Below are 15220 nucleotides of genomic sequence, written 5' to 3' on the forward strand. Positions count from 1 at the left end.
CTTCGCTGCTGCCTTAATGCTATAAATGCCTCTGAAACAGCACAGATTATAAGAAAACACTATAACTTCCAAAGGCGATACTTAGTGACTTTCCTTCAAGGACCAATAATCATATAATTTCAGAAAAATCTCATGTTGTCTTCTTATTTTTTACCTGCATCACTGTAAATCCCTCGCTCTTACTGTCGTTCTCATAATTTATATGTCAGCAAGGCGGCAGCGGCTTGTATTTAAAGGGGATATTATAGACTGGCATGAAGCTGCTGCTCTTCAAAGCTTGACCAGGCCACCGAGTTGTTTAACAATTTGTTGATGGCGATGAATGACAAATGCACTGCGCTTGTGTACCGCTTTTCTACCTTAACAGATGAAGCGCTTTACAATTTGCCACTCATTCATCACACACACACATACACACACACACCGGCAGTGGCGGAGCTATGATGCAATGTGTTCGGAAACAATTCAGGGTTCAGTGTCCTACTCAAGGACACTTTGACAAGTGGACAGAAGGATTAAACCACTAACCCTGTGATTAGTGGACGACCCGCTCTAGCTCCCCATGAAATTGCTATATTAAAGTGCTTTTTGGTCAAAACTTGAAAAAAATATAAATTATCAAACTTTTCTAATTTTCCAACAGCTTCGTACATTGCAAGACATTGTGTGTATAAAGAAATATATATATATATTTATATTTTTATATATGGTATGTCAAGGACAGTGGGATCAGCCAATCAGTGCATGCTTACCGGGCCACAACATTTTGAGTAGTTACTAGGGAACAATTGAGGAACGAATGAGGAACTAACTGCAAGTAAACCATTAGTTAATGAGTAGGTAATGATCAGTTAATGATGAGTTAATTAGGAAATAAGTGAATCAAGAACGACTTGATAATTGATAAATCATTAATAAGTAGATAATAGTGAATTACTATAGAACAGACCAGGAGATCCTATATTAATGAATCATTTGGTAATGATTAGATAATGAATATCGATCATACTGACCACTTCCTTCATGAGTGATTTCTGATTAACTCCTGTTTAGTGGTAACACATAATACTGAGTAGTTACTAATTAGTATCTCATTGCTTCAATGTTATCTCACGGCGTATCTGTCTATTAGTTAACAGGTCTCCTTTTCCCTTTCGTTCTTGATTATTTCCTCACTCATTCCTTAATTAACTAGTTATTGCCTACTCCATAAAGTTGGATTTGGAGTTAACTAACTAATATTTAACTGGCAGTTAGTTACTTATTTGTTCCCTAGTAAATAATTTTGTGTCCCTTATTGTAAAGTGTTACCGATTATGACTTGTGCTGTTGTTTACACAGCCTGTTTCAACAGATTTGGGTGTGGTGCTCTGGAGACCTGACAACTTTTGGAGGATTATTTTGTAAATAACCTGTATGTATGGTTGCATGCATAATAACAGCACAGTATCAGCACACACAGCCTGATCAGGCCCTGGTCTTGCTGTAGTTACTGTTGAGAGCCCAGTGGAGGATGAGCGATGAGCGTCCAGCCAGCCGTGGCCACCGCTTGGCACTTTCCTCCACTGCAGCTGTTGACTGCTGCCTATCAGCCTGTGGGTTAAGGTTGGCTTTCCCATCGAGCCCGCCGGGCGCCACAAAGCCTCAGGGTGTTGGGGGGTTAGCGGTTAAATGGATCCCTGGTAGAGAGGAGGGTGTATGGGGGGAGGGAAGCGATGAATGGCAGCAGGTATGCAGGCAGATGGGCCGCCGGGAGCCCCGGCGGGTCCCTGTGGAGGTGCAGGCGGCCGAGTTCAGCACAGAGCCACCCAGCCTGGCGTCAGCACTTTGGGGAGAAGCTGGGAAAGTGCTGAGGCGGCAGCCACGTGGGGAGATGAGGTGAAGTGGTGAAAATTTAAACCAGCCTGATGAAAGTTTAAGTGTGCATGTTAAACAGGAGAGAGAGGGAGGTAAAGTATGAAAGGCGAAAGGATGGCAGGAGGTGACTGGGGGGGGGAAGGACAGGTTTGGGAGCTTTTCTCATTGTTTCCCCTGCATGACTCAAACAACTGGCTGCTTCTCAAACACTAATATGACTCTAATATAACCTGACAAATTAGGGTGTTTTTTGACCCTGGTTCGACCTCAAAAGTAACATCATATCCCTCCTCTAGTTTTCCAGGTTTTGCTTCTTGATAATTAGCTGCAAGGACGCTGTTTCTTTTCAAGGACGCAGGCTACATCCCTCTGCACTGCGGCCTGGCTCATATACATGCCAGAGCCCCGTAGCACTTTTGTTGACTGCCATTCACATGATGCTACATAAAGCAGCCAGTTAGCTCTGTGGTCTGCGGAGAAGAGTGCAGAGAGAGAGAGAGGGAGAGGGAGAGTCAAGCGGTGTGATTACATAAGGTTGGGTAACAGGCTCACTGTGGGGATACACTCTCACTAGACGGTGTTGATGGAGTCTTTCACAGGCCTGATGGGGTGTTGATTAGGATGTGCTCACACACAAGGAGCAGATGCTGAAATGGATTCTAATGTGCTTTCCTCTCTTTGTTTCTCGCTCCCTCTACTTTACATGCTCATCACTTCTTTCATCCCCGCACTCGCCACTGCCATTTCCCCCTCTTTCTTTTGATTCCCCCTTTGGCTGTTCTCCTCTCTGCGTGAACACCAAATCACATCCCGTTCTTCCCATCGCCTCCTTCCCTCTGTCTTTTCTCTTTTCGCCGCTGTCCTCCGCTGATTTCCAGGTGCGGTACGAGCCTCCAGCATCTTCCCCATCCTCAGTGTCATCCTGCTTTTCATGGGAGGCCTGTGTATAGCTGCCAGTGAGTTCTACAAGTCACGCCACAACATCATTCTCAGCGCAGGGATCTTCTTTGTGTCTGCAGGTGAGTTTTTATTGAGCAGTGACACATCACAGTCGCTAAACTCCGTTACTGCTTCCTGCAGCTGCTTCACTGGTTCATGAATAAAAAGCTTACAAAATCACCACCAAAAAAATATATTAAGCTTATATTTTACATATTCATTCCTTGGCTTTTAAAGCTATTTTCCCAAGAGTCAAGGTCATGGATGCCTGTCTGGATGTCTATAGGATCCTAGTAATAACACTTGATATTTCTTTCATACATGTCGGGTACATACTTGCCCCAGTTGTGCCACTAATGTAATATCATCACATTCAAGTTACAGATAAGAATCTCATTTTGCAAAGAAAAAACATGATGTTTAACAACACTCACTGTTTTTTAACCCATTTCTCAAGCTGTAGATCACCTACCTCCTAGAAAATTAATGTGTAAACAATCTAAAGTAACTAAGGTTGAGCTAGTACTCGGCTGAAATGAGTATCCTGTACTTTTTATGAGTACCAGTATCATCCGGGTAATGTATCAATATCCATACTTGTGGTGAGGAAAATTCAGATTTTGGAGAGCTGACCGAAGTTTATAAATATCTTGTTTTTTCTCCTGTGATCAAAAAAGAAATTGTTCCAAAGCTCGACTCCAAGGCTCTTCTGTAAATAGTTTTCTAATAGATAATAAACACAGCAACTTCTGATCAACTTATATAATTTTCAGGCTTAAATGAACACATTCTGACTCCCCACACCCCACTCACTCACGGTCTAAACCGGATACGAATACAGATGATTTAGTAAAAATCAATTTTAACTATTCCTTTTTTCTTTACTTAAAAAGGCCACGTGGTCTGCACTGGTCTGTCCGGGGCTGTTTGTCTTCTCTTGCTCTGCAGCCACAAGTCTCTTCTTTTATTCTTCCGTCTTTTGTCCTCTTTTCTCTTGATCCTGTTGCTGGGCTAAAAGCCACCCATTGGGATTCGTCTCTAAAAATATGGTGTCCCTGACACACTTTCCCTATGATCCATCTTCCACGATACAGCATGTCAAACATTTCTCCGTGTGTGACTAAACTAACAATGTGGAGATATATGATGGGCTCTATCGTGTTATACTCTGTCTCGAATGATCTGCGTCAAGACCTGAAGCCGCCTTGTTTCTTGCTGCAAGGGCAGAGATTGGGAGTGTACGATCAGTCATGTTGGATGGAGAGTTGGCCAGGATTAGTACACTGTGTACAGTGCATGAATCAGCGCTCTAAACATATTGAGTATGATACTGCATGTTAAGTAAAGCATACCAAGAATAACTCGGTCTATGAGCTCATCCTGACTGATACTTTCTGTCTTCTTTTTTTCTTGTCTTCTTGTCTTTGTCCTTTTCCCCATGAACCCCACCCTTCTCCTGATGTGTGGCACCTGTCCTCCAGGCCTGAGCAACATCATCGGGATCATCGTGTACATATCAGCCAACGCGGGGGACCCTTCAAAAAGCGACTCGAAGAAGAACAGCTACTCATACGGCTGGTCCTTCTACTTCGGCGCCCTCTCCTTCATCATGGCTGAGATGGTGGGCGTCTTAGCAGTGCACATGTTCATCGACCGCCATCGACAGCTGCGAATAGGGGCGCGCGCGGCCGACTACCTCCAAGGCTCGGCCATAACGCGGATCCCCAGCTACCGCTACCGCTACAGACGTCGCTCGCGCTCCTCCTCCCGCTCCACAGACCCATCACATTCCCGCGACACCTCGCCGGTGGGCCTCAAGGGCTTCAGCGCGCTGCCATCCACGGAGATCTCCATGTACACGCTGCCCCGGGACACGCTCAAGTCCTCCGGCACGCCCACCGCCACCTACAACTCTGAGAGGGACCACAACTTCCTGCAAGTCCACAACTGCATCCAGAAGGACCTGAAAGACTCGAGCCACACCAACACAGCGAACCGCCGCACCACGCCGGTATGAGGGAGTCGACACAAGCCAGGCCAGCCCGGCGGAGACCAGGAGACACGGGAACCCCTGTGGGTGCAGTACGCCCCGGGAGACGATGGATTTCCATGTTTATAGACATTTGTTCTTTTTGTTCAGCTGCATGACTTTTCCATTACCATTGTTGAGAGAGTTTCAACAAGTCTGCTGTGTTCCTGGATTGAATGGCAGAGCAGCGAGAATGGGTCAGGTTGTACCGAGAAAGCGAGTTCTGTCATTTTTTTGGGCAGGAGTTTGTTTGTGAGGTCCGGGGCACTAAAAGGGAGGGTGGGAGGGCCGGGGCATTTATGAGACAAAGATTTCATGATTTCATAGCCCTTTGGTTTGACAGTTTCGCCCCACATGTTTGGTTGGAGCAACAGGTCAAGCTCCCCCTCAGCCAGCCCGCCGCTCAGACATACACCTCTTTTATTTATTGACTCATTTGTTCATTTTTTGCATTAAAACTGTGAATTGTTACAGTTTGGGATTCAGTAAGAATTAGCCCAATCTGTAATCTCTAACAAAGGTACTATATATATGTATTACTTTTATAAATAAATTATTACGTTAATAATCAAGAGTTACAGACTTTACCGAAGCAAAAAAGAAAAAAAAACAAGTTAACTAAAACCAAGTGCTGTTGGTAAGACGAGAAAAAGACTCTTTTAGTATCTGTTCAATTGAAGGTCGAGAACAAGAGAAGGTCTTTTAGGCAGACGCAGACAGACAACAGTAGAATAATATCTATTCTTTTAACAGAACCTTCTCGTCTTTTTCTCAGTCCCTGTTCGCTTTCTTTTTTTGGGAAGGGTCGTAACGGGAGAGTTTGAACCCCTGACCAGAAAGAGCCAACAACAAGGGGGTCAACAAAGTTCACAAAGCAAAGACTCCAAACACGACTTCTTACAAAATAACAAAGGAAGGAGCAGAGGGGAAGGAAAAGAAGAGGACGCCAAACACAAAAATAAAAAACAAAAAGTTAAATATGAAATAGTACAAGAGAAGCTAAGTGACTCACAATTTCAGGAATTAAATGCATGCTATAAAATTACAGCAAATCTGCTCTTGAGAAACTTAAGTTTTAAAGGTTAATAATTATAAGGGGAAAAAAAGCAAAGACGCTAAAGTTTAAAGTATTAATGTTTTCATGTGTATTTTTCTTATGTTTTTTTCTTTCTTTTTTTTTTATTTAGTTCATTTTATCTTATTGCTTTTGTGAGACAAACCAAACAATCTACATTGAACAAAAACTGCTTTTTTAAAATGGTTTGGTTGATTTCTTTATAAATATATAAATATATGTATGTATGTATTTTATTTTTAAAACTCACACAGCCTTAGTCATTTCTTTGTTTCTTTTTGATTTTTAATGTGTTGTTCGAATTGAAAATGAAATCTTTAAAGGTGCCAAAACCGAATGATCCTATACTTGGATGCATCAAGTCCTGATGAATAAAATACGAACCCTAGGGGGAACAAATCACCATGTTTCACTGCGTGTCTCTAACACACCTTCCCTTATAACACCTTGTTTGTGAGTTTTCAGCACTAACACTTGTCTGTCTGTCGCATCATCGTGTCTGTAGAGCTGTTTCCCTTTTATGGACGGCTGTCGAATAGAGGAGTCGCTCGCAGGCTTTTTGGCTTCTGGTCCTTTGAAATGAAGCATCGCGGGTTATTCAACCAAACTAGTTATTTAGTTTTAGTTTTTTAGTCTCAGGTTGTTTCATTTCAGCTTTCATTCATTTTTGTTTTGTTCTTCAAATGTTTTTTCTTTCAACTGTTTTCACCTCTTATCACATGACCGAAGTTTCTCGCTCTCATGATGACGTCCGCAACAACTCACTCTGTTTACTGATGGAGACCACGAGATGCGGCTAACAGCTCGGGAAAAACTAGTAAGTTGACGTCAACATAACTGTGTCCAATAAAAATGTTCATTCTTACTCTAATCATCTTGTGACCCTGGGAACAAAGGACGTATGGGACTGTATGTATACTTATATTAATCACATTGTGAACAAAAATCAGTTCATTAAGTCTCTCCTGGGCAAATTAATTAAAGGATAAGTTCGCCCAAAAAATAAGAATTCAGTCTTTATCTGCTCTCCACCATGCCGATGGAAAATCGGGTTCAGATAATGAATGAATTTTCATTTCTGGATTAATTTAACCTTTGAGATTGTGGAAATGTTTGCAAATCTCACTTCTTTGAAGGACTATTTGGGGATTAAGTTTGGAATTAGGCTTAAATTAAGGAAGGGTATGTGTTGTGAAGCTTAAGGTGCCACTCTACTCCACAGAGGTGCTCGTCAGATAGTTGAATAATGACTGAAGATCTTCCAGAGGGGTTCCTTTCAGACAGCAGACGCTGGTGGGGCTGTGAGTTATGATTTCTGCAACTTTCCAAAACCAACAATCCAACACTGTCACCCGCTTCACAAAGCGACTGGCTGGTTGTGTGGAGGTATTAAAGTCAGAAGGGTTCGGACGTCTTCCTCAAGCTCCTTTTTCAGCGTTTGCACAAATATTTCTGTCACTTTTTTACGCGTACATGAGTTCAACACTGAATGCCACCCAGGAGAGGTTGAAACTGCACTGGTATCCCCATTATTTAATGATTCAATGCATCTCAACCGTCTGTGTCACAGTTGGCTTTTAATCCCGTCAAAGCAGCTAAAAACAGGTTTTGCCTTTCAGAGTGGTTGGGCAACATGTCATACAAACTTCTTTTTGAGAATACAGGGTATGCATGGAAATAACTAGTGCGTACAAGGTGTGTGGTCATACAAACGTCTTCATATGTGTTACAAAGGTAGAGCCAAACACCAGGCAGGTATGCATGGTGTTGCACTCAGTTGTACACAGATGTAGTTGTGTGAAGAATGAGATACAATGAAGAAATACTTTCAGAAACAGGCTCGACGATGGCCGCTTTTTTCCCGACACTGAATAATATCACCACAAAATATTGGCACCAGCCTTCATACATCAGCCTTTATACAGCCATAAAAAATAAAAGCTGAGTTGTCAGACATAAAACCCTGTGTGCTCTGCTAAAACCACAGCCTCTGCCCGCTGTTGTAAAATGGTGATAACACGCTATAATCGACTACTGGGAATCACAATCCAAAAATATCAGACACTGGCCCTCAAATGTCCGACAAACTCCAATGTCGACATGAGTGTGTGTGTGCATGTGAAAGTGGATTAATGGAGTCAGAAAACACTCGCTGCAACTTCCTGCCAATTATACTAGTGTAAAAAAAAAGCTAACAACATGCCAACAGTCTAACATGCTAACGACAGGCTAACAGGCCTATGAGTGGTCCAACAGAGGAATACATGCTAACAACAGGCTAACATGCTCACATGCTAACAACAGGCTAACAGGCTGAAAGGCTAGCATGCTAACAAGCGATATGGTTGGGTTAACATAAAACCACAGTACTTTGCTGTAACATAACTACGGTAGATTTGTAGATTTAAAATACCTGCAGATTCTTATTACAGGATTATAATGTAATTTTACATCACAATACCATTTTTCGCAGTAAAAGAAACACAATATATTACTGTGCCTTTCATGACTGTAAAACATTTACAGTCATGGCATCTTTCTAGGACATTCCTGAGAAAGAAACACAGGTTCGCAATAACACCACCAGATTTATTCTACCGGCAGTTCCCGTGTAAAGAGAACAACACCTTTCTACACCACCGCCTTAAAAGCATTGCTTCCAGGGCCGAACATGCTGCTGTGAGCGTGTATCTGTGTGAGAAAGAGCTGCTCACATATTCTGTCAAAACAGATATACAAAGTAAATCTATTTGTGAGGCAAAACGGGGTTCGGTTTCAGGACCGTGCTGTGTTTTATGTATGAAAGTGTGCGCAGAGAGAGGGCCTTGCTAGAAAAAGGCTAAATAAATAAAATAAAATACAGTACGTGCATCCCCGAGTTCAGAGGCCAGCAGATTCATTAAATAAGGAAAAAAGTTTCTGTGAGAAAAAGTGCTGAGATCCTGATTTGCCATTATCTGTCAGCTCACTGACACACGCCGCTCTCCATAAATTTGAGGGGAAAATATGTCAACGTAGCAGTCTCAATGAATAGGGCTTTTTTTTATGTATATCCATCTTTATTCAGAATTCATAAGCAGAAGTCATTTTACAAGCCCGGATTACATTAAAGAGAAAGAGTGTGTGTGTGTTGGGGAGGAGGCTTAGAGATACCGGCTCTCTCATAAAGCAGCACCTGGCTTTCGTGTCTGTATGTCACATTTTTAATATGTGTAAGGAATGAATAAGTCAGTTTCTGTCTGTCTCTCCCCATTTGTCTCTGTCTCCTCAGATACCCATACAAGAGATTGAATCGCAGGTTATGGGGAGGCAGGTTTTAAATTCTTCGGCTTTTCCGATGGACGGTTTACAATTAAAACAGTGGCTGACTTTATCATTTTTCCAGTTGATTCATATTAGATACCTGTGAAATGATCTTAGATATGTGAAAGCAGGCTTTTCATTCCTAGACAATGACCCTGGGTTTTTTTTTTCAGCTGAAGTAACGGCTATCACTAGCAGAGTTTATCAGCTAGCTAGCGTAAGCAAAAGCTAACGTTAAAAACCTGTGAGTGGGATGAAATACATGTCCCAGGCTGACTTTATAATGTTTCCAGTTGATTGATTTGACTGTAGACAGGTCTTACAGTGACTACATACACATGCTAAAAGGTTGAAGCTAAAGCTACTGTGCCAATAAAAGGTAAGAGCTGCTAGCTTGACAGGGCTGCTATCGCTAGATTGGACTATAACTCTTGAAGGACGAGGTTAAGCAACCTTAGGTCATGTTAAAAATATTATTTTTGCTGGGTTTCTCCGTTGAAGAGCCACTGGCTGAGAGTGACAACTGTGAAATGGAGGAAAACAACAAAAAATACATCTGATAAGATGGAACGATCGCTCGACTAAAAAGGAACAAGGCGACATTAATCTGTGTTCTCTGCCGTCCAGCTCTCGACAGGTTGATTCACTGTGCAGGTGTGGGATGAAGAAGCCAACCCTCCTCCTCCTCCTCCTCTTCCTCTTCCTCTGGCTCCTCGCTGAGGGAGGTGGAATCCAGAGGAAGCGAGACATGCCCTTGAAGAGTCAAACCTGTTTTTTTGTTGTGTTTTTTTGGCAGGCTAACAGAGTTGGACACTGCACCGTGATGTCAGGGAGGGTCATGGCGAGAGCTCCAGTGCTAATACTAATGATATTAGCGCTGTAGGTCTCTGAACTGATGATAGCGCCACCCACAGCTGCACCACACAGCCAGAGCAGGGCCCCATAATGCTCAGAGGCCAGATTTACATGCTCTGTTTGCTGGAGGGCACAAAGTATCATTTATTGGATATAGGACAAGAGGAAAGACAGAGGACAGGGGGAAGTCTCTCTTCCTGCCTTCTATTGCGTGTTTTTGCATGTGTCCCTCACTGATTGTCCTTCCTTGAATTCCTGGCCTTGAAGATCCTTGGCATTTGAGAATATATATAAATAAGAAATATGTTCCCTTCAGGGATAAATCCATAGGTTTGGCAGGGATTTCTATCTTTTATGATGAAGCTGTACTCACCTACTGTTACATAATTGCTGCTGAGACCTGGGAACACAGTGACAAAGCAAAAAAGGAAAAAAAAAGTGTGATGGGTGTTGAAGATCGAATATGTTTTTAACCTACAATACCTGATTTTTTTGCCGTTTGGGGGCAGCAGAAACAGAGCCCCTTTAAATGTCTGCGCACATGACATTAAAAGTTACTGAGAAGTCATTAAATTTGATTTTCTCAAGAGTGGAGATCTGCAGCCTTCATCGCCAGGTCCTCTTTGGTATTTGCCCCCCTGTTTTCCTCCCCTGACTCAGTCTTTCTCCCCCTCCCTCTCCCCCTCTCTTACTCCTGCTGTGTTGCTCAGAGTGTCTCCGCAGTGCCGTGTGGTCAGAGAAGAGGTGGATGTTGGGGTGGGGTCTAGAGAATAGGCCTGAGGAGCACACAGACTCCTCCTGGCTGGGAGTACTGAGAGCTAACACCCTCTCTGCCCCGAGCCTGGCCTTGTGTCTCTGGCAGCCTGCGAGGTTACATAACCTCACATCAAACCGACTGATGACCTTTCTCTGACTTTACTGGACGACGTTCTGGGACAGAAGCAGGCAAACCCATGGGAGCTGCGTGGGCCTGTCACCTGAAGCCTCCGAGAGCTACCTGCCAACTTTAAGTCACTGAGAAGAAGAGTCTGCAGAGTTCGACAGTCACTCTCTGTGTGTTACTGCTCGGGCAACTCAATGCAACCTGAAATGTGTATGTGGATTTATTTATTTTTTTTGTCTGAGGAATGTTTATCTTTTTCCTGTGCGTGCAAACACGGAAAATGCATGTGCAAGCCTCCGTCTGTGTGTGTGTGTGTGTGTGAGATGCGGCCTGTTGTTTGTGCTGACCAGAGAACAGTTGCTGACTGCGCTCACCCCGGGTTATTTTTGGGTCATGCAGAGTTGAGTGGCAACAGAGAGCTATAAGCACGGTCAACCAAGTGAAAAAGAAAAAAAAACAAGAAAAAATCATTGGAGCAAACGAAATGACACATTCACATCACCCCCCCACTGCTGATACAAACAGTCTGAAGCTTCACCATTTCTGAATAAAAAAAATATATGGACCAAAGAGTCTGAGCTGTGTCACTGCTATTTCACAAATCATCTGAAGCTTTTTTAATCCAGCTCTGAATAGAGGGCAGTTTTTATTTCAAAAAGGGGAGAGAGAGAGATATAAAGAAGAGGAACCAAAGTAGGATCCAGCACACAAAGTGCTCTGGGATGCGTGAAGCAAAGGGGGAGCGCTGCGCTCTGCCCTCTGGTGGTGTGATGGGAGACAGAGTGCAGGGTTGCCTCTGTCGGCTCAGGGAACGCTGTGTCCACGAACGGGCCTGGAATACTGATGCCACAGTGCAGGGGTGCAGGAGCTGCAGTCTGGCAGGCCCAGGAGGAACAGCCAGGCCCTCAGATCCACTGTCCTTTAAACAGGCTACAGAGGACCACTGCTTTCACTGTGATCAAACATGGCTTTAGTCAGCATCACATATGACAGGGCTGGGATTCCTTTGCATTTGAATCTCGCTCAGAAACACACTTGAAGCTTTGGCATTTTTAGTGAGTGTGTGATTTCCACCTGTTTACATCATGATTTGTGACTTTACATCTCAATTAGTTCTGGTATAAAAAGCGTGGCGTGTAATTATGATCAGCAATAAAAGCTGTAAAATGTATCCTTACAAGAAAGGATTTCATCTGTGTGATATAAAAGAACATTTACAGGCCAGATGAAGCATCGTCTCCAGCTCCTCCACCCTGCAGCAACCTGTGGTGCGTTTGATTTCACCTTGTAAAAAGTAAGACTTCCACGTGTCTCCAAATAAGGAGAAATCCGAGGTGACTTCTTGAAATTGCTTGTTTGTGTATTCAGTTTACATTGATACAAGACAAAATAATTTTTTCAACGGTTTGGTATTTTTGCTTGGTAAATTAAAGGATGAGATAAAAACTGAAGAAGAAACAAAAATGGTTCCTTTCAGCTTGTCTGGTGTAATCCAAGTCTCCACATGCCCTGACATCCCAGATTGACTTGGACTGGGTACTGCTAGTTCCCAGTCCAGGCAGAACAACAGACCCTAACAGTAGTCAAGTAGTCAAATAGTCAGTGGCCAAGCCTTCCGCCTCCGTCCTGTGTAATAATGGTCCTGAGTGTGTGGTCGCCCCCTCCGACAGTCTGTCCTCCTGTCAGACGCCGCTCTGCACCAACACCCAGTCACTTCCCTCACTCTGCAGGATGGCCCGCCGCTGACTCCCTGCCAGCCGGCTGAGGCCGATGCCAGGACACACACCGACGCGCAGATGCACACGCCTACTTACATGTACAAGCAACTGCACACACTCTCACACACTCACATAAATCAAACGCTTGGCCCTCCTCTCTGCCGTCCCAGCATGCACTCTGGTTACCTGGCTGCTGTCCCGCTAGCAACAGCTGCTACCTCAGGACTGGACTGGAGGTTCCACTGCAGGATAGCACACACACACACACACACACACACACACAAATTCAGTCACATAAAGTAGAGGCACAATACTGGCTTCATTCATACCTGGCTCTGAGGAGAGCTCATTTGAGATGATGGAGGACTAAACTAATAAGGGCCGGGGCCAGAGGGGATGCCAGGGATGGCACCGCTCCCCCTGGAATCTGATTCACCACCTCCACCAGAGTCAGAGAGTGATAGTTGGCTTGTTAGTATCAAGGATGGATTACTGAGGCGGCCTACTGGGTGCAGGCCCAGTGGACTAAATCTCTGTATGAAGCGACTGTTAACATCTCTTGGTGGAAAGTTAATCAGGCAGCGGCAAAGAGAAGCAAAGCAAACAGAAATTAAGACAAAAGCAAAACAAAGTCAAGCAACATAAACATAAAATGACTCGTAATGACCTCAAAGAGACGCGAGTTGACCAATAAGTGACGCAAAACTAACACAAACTGTCTAAAAAAACCACAAATTGACTCAGGACTACCAAAAAAGTGAGGTGAAATAAACACAAAATGACTCAAAGCGACCATAAAATGATTCAAAACTACCAAATAATGACAACAGACACAAAACAAACACAAAATTAGTAGAAAATGGCTATAAAGTGACAAAATGACCACAAAGTAATGTAAAACAACCACAAACAGACCCAAAACAAACAGAAAATGAACAGTGTCACAAAATGACCACAAAGAGACAATATTACCAAAAACTGAAGCTATGTGACTACTATTTTAACACATTTTGACTCATTTCCCGAGTGTGCCCCTCTTTGAGTCTTCCTAAACTAACCCCTGCTCTCTCCTTCCTCCTTCCTCCTTCCTCCTCGCTCTGAGGAGAGCTCATTTGAGATGATGGAGGACTGAACTAATAGGGTGGAATGGTGCGGACAGGCCTTTATGAAAAGTGCACAGAGATGCTGTTTGAGCAGATGCGCGGGGTCATAAAGGGAGCACAGCTGGGACACGTAACTTCACCTGAGTGGGACGGAGGGAGCAATTAATGGCATCAGTGTGGACTGTTAACTGTCACATTTAGCAGAGAGGGCATTATGTAAAGCAGAGCTGTGTGGGAGCTTTGAACTGCAGCTCTGCTTGTGCTTGCAGCGGGGCAGAGGTCAGAGCCTCTGGAGGTTATTATGTAACAGCAGGGCCATCTCCATGACTGTCCTCTGGCCACAGTGACAGAGGGCTTCACCCCGGCTTCCTCCTCCCGCTGCTTCTACATGGACAGCAGGCTTTCTTTTTTTAGGGCTCAGTTTATCATAAGTGTCCTTTAGAGGATAGTTTCCTCTTCACTGTAGAACTGCTTTGGTAGAGAAAATGTCAGATTTCTTGAAATGCTGCTCAGCTGAGAACAATTGTCCTTCAACTGCCTCGACTGCAGGTTAGTGGGAAGGAGGTGGGACCTTGAAAATCCTTACAGGAAATCCACATTTCTGCTAAGAGTGCTGAATATTATGCAAAGATGTCTCTTGCAGGACATCTAAATGGCCTGTGGAGCCCTCTCAGGGTCTTCCTCATTACCTGCTGAAGTGGAGGTTTTAGTTTTGGCAGTGATGAGTCAGAATGGATGATGTTGGGGCTTAATTACCGTACTGTGACTGCTAGAGCTCTGATGTCAGCCGAATACAAGCCTTACAGCTCAAGGACACATATAGCCAGTTAAAACATGCAATGTTAGCTAAACGCAGAGTCTTGCTGTCCATCAGTTCTGCATAGGTGGCTGCTCTCATCACCGCTGATGCCGACCTTTTCAGCTGCAGTACACGGGAGTGGACTCAGAGGCTGACCGTGTTTAACAAGCTCAGAGAGGAGCGGTGAGATGAAACTAAGTACTTTTACTCAAGTACTGTACTTTTCATTTTATGCTATGTATGGGGAGGGAAATGTTTTTCTTTTTGCTTCACTTCATTTGCCCATCAGTCTACAAATCAAGATTTTATACACAAAGCATATAAAGAGCTTATAAAATAGGAGGCATTTTTATAGTAACTGCTCAACAAATTAAAGCAGAAATGAGTAGTTGATCAGCTGACTGTCAGGTAAAGTATTTTAATAACTGATCGGCTTGATTTGCTGCTTTTCATTTACCCCAGATGGGAAATTCAGGTGTTGCAGCAGCTTAAAGACATACACAAATGCAGATAAAGAGAGAAATGTAGAGAAAATAACTAAAAGTGGGAAAGCTAATTTTAAGCAATTTATTAATTTCATGGTCTGTTGCCTTAGCAATTAATTATCAGTTAATCCTTATAAATGTATGAAATGTTTTTTCATTAGAAAACTGTTTTAA

General features: G+C 43.5%; 1 protein-coding gene across 1 annotated transcript in view; it reads left to right on the plus strand.

Moving 5' to 3' along the window:
- The window catches only part of cacng2a (calcium channel, voltage-dependent, gamma subunit 2a), a 60364-nt gene extending 55551 nt beyond the window's left edge, over nucleotides 1-4813 (plus strand). The window contains exons 3-4 of the mRNA XM_073494879.1: nucleotides 2736-2876; nucleotides 4278-4813. Coding sequence (XP_073350980.1) covers nucleotides 2736-2876; nucleotides 4278-4813 — 677 coding nt within the window. The remainder of the gene's footprint in view (nucleotides 1-2735; nucleotides 2877-4277) is intronic.
- The last annotated feature ends 10407 nt before the right edge of the window (nucleotides 4814-15220 follow it).

The sequence above is a fragment of the Pagrus major genome, chromosome 23 (genome assembly GCF_040436345.1).
Source record: "Pagrus major chromosome 23, Pma_NU_1.0".
NCBI classification, from domain to species: domain Eukaryota; kingdom Metazoa; phylum Chordata; class Actinopteri; order Spariformes; family Sparidae; genus Pagrus; species Pagrus major.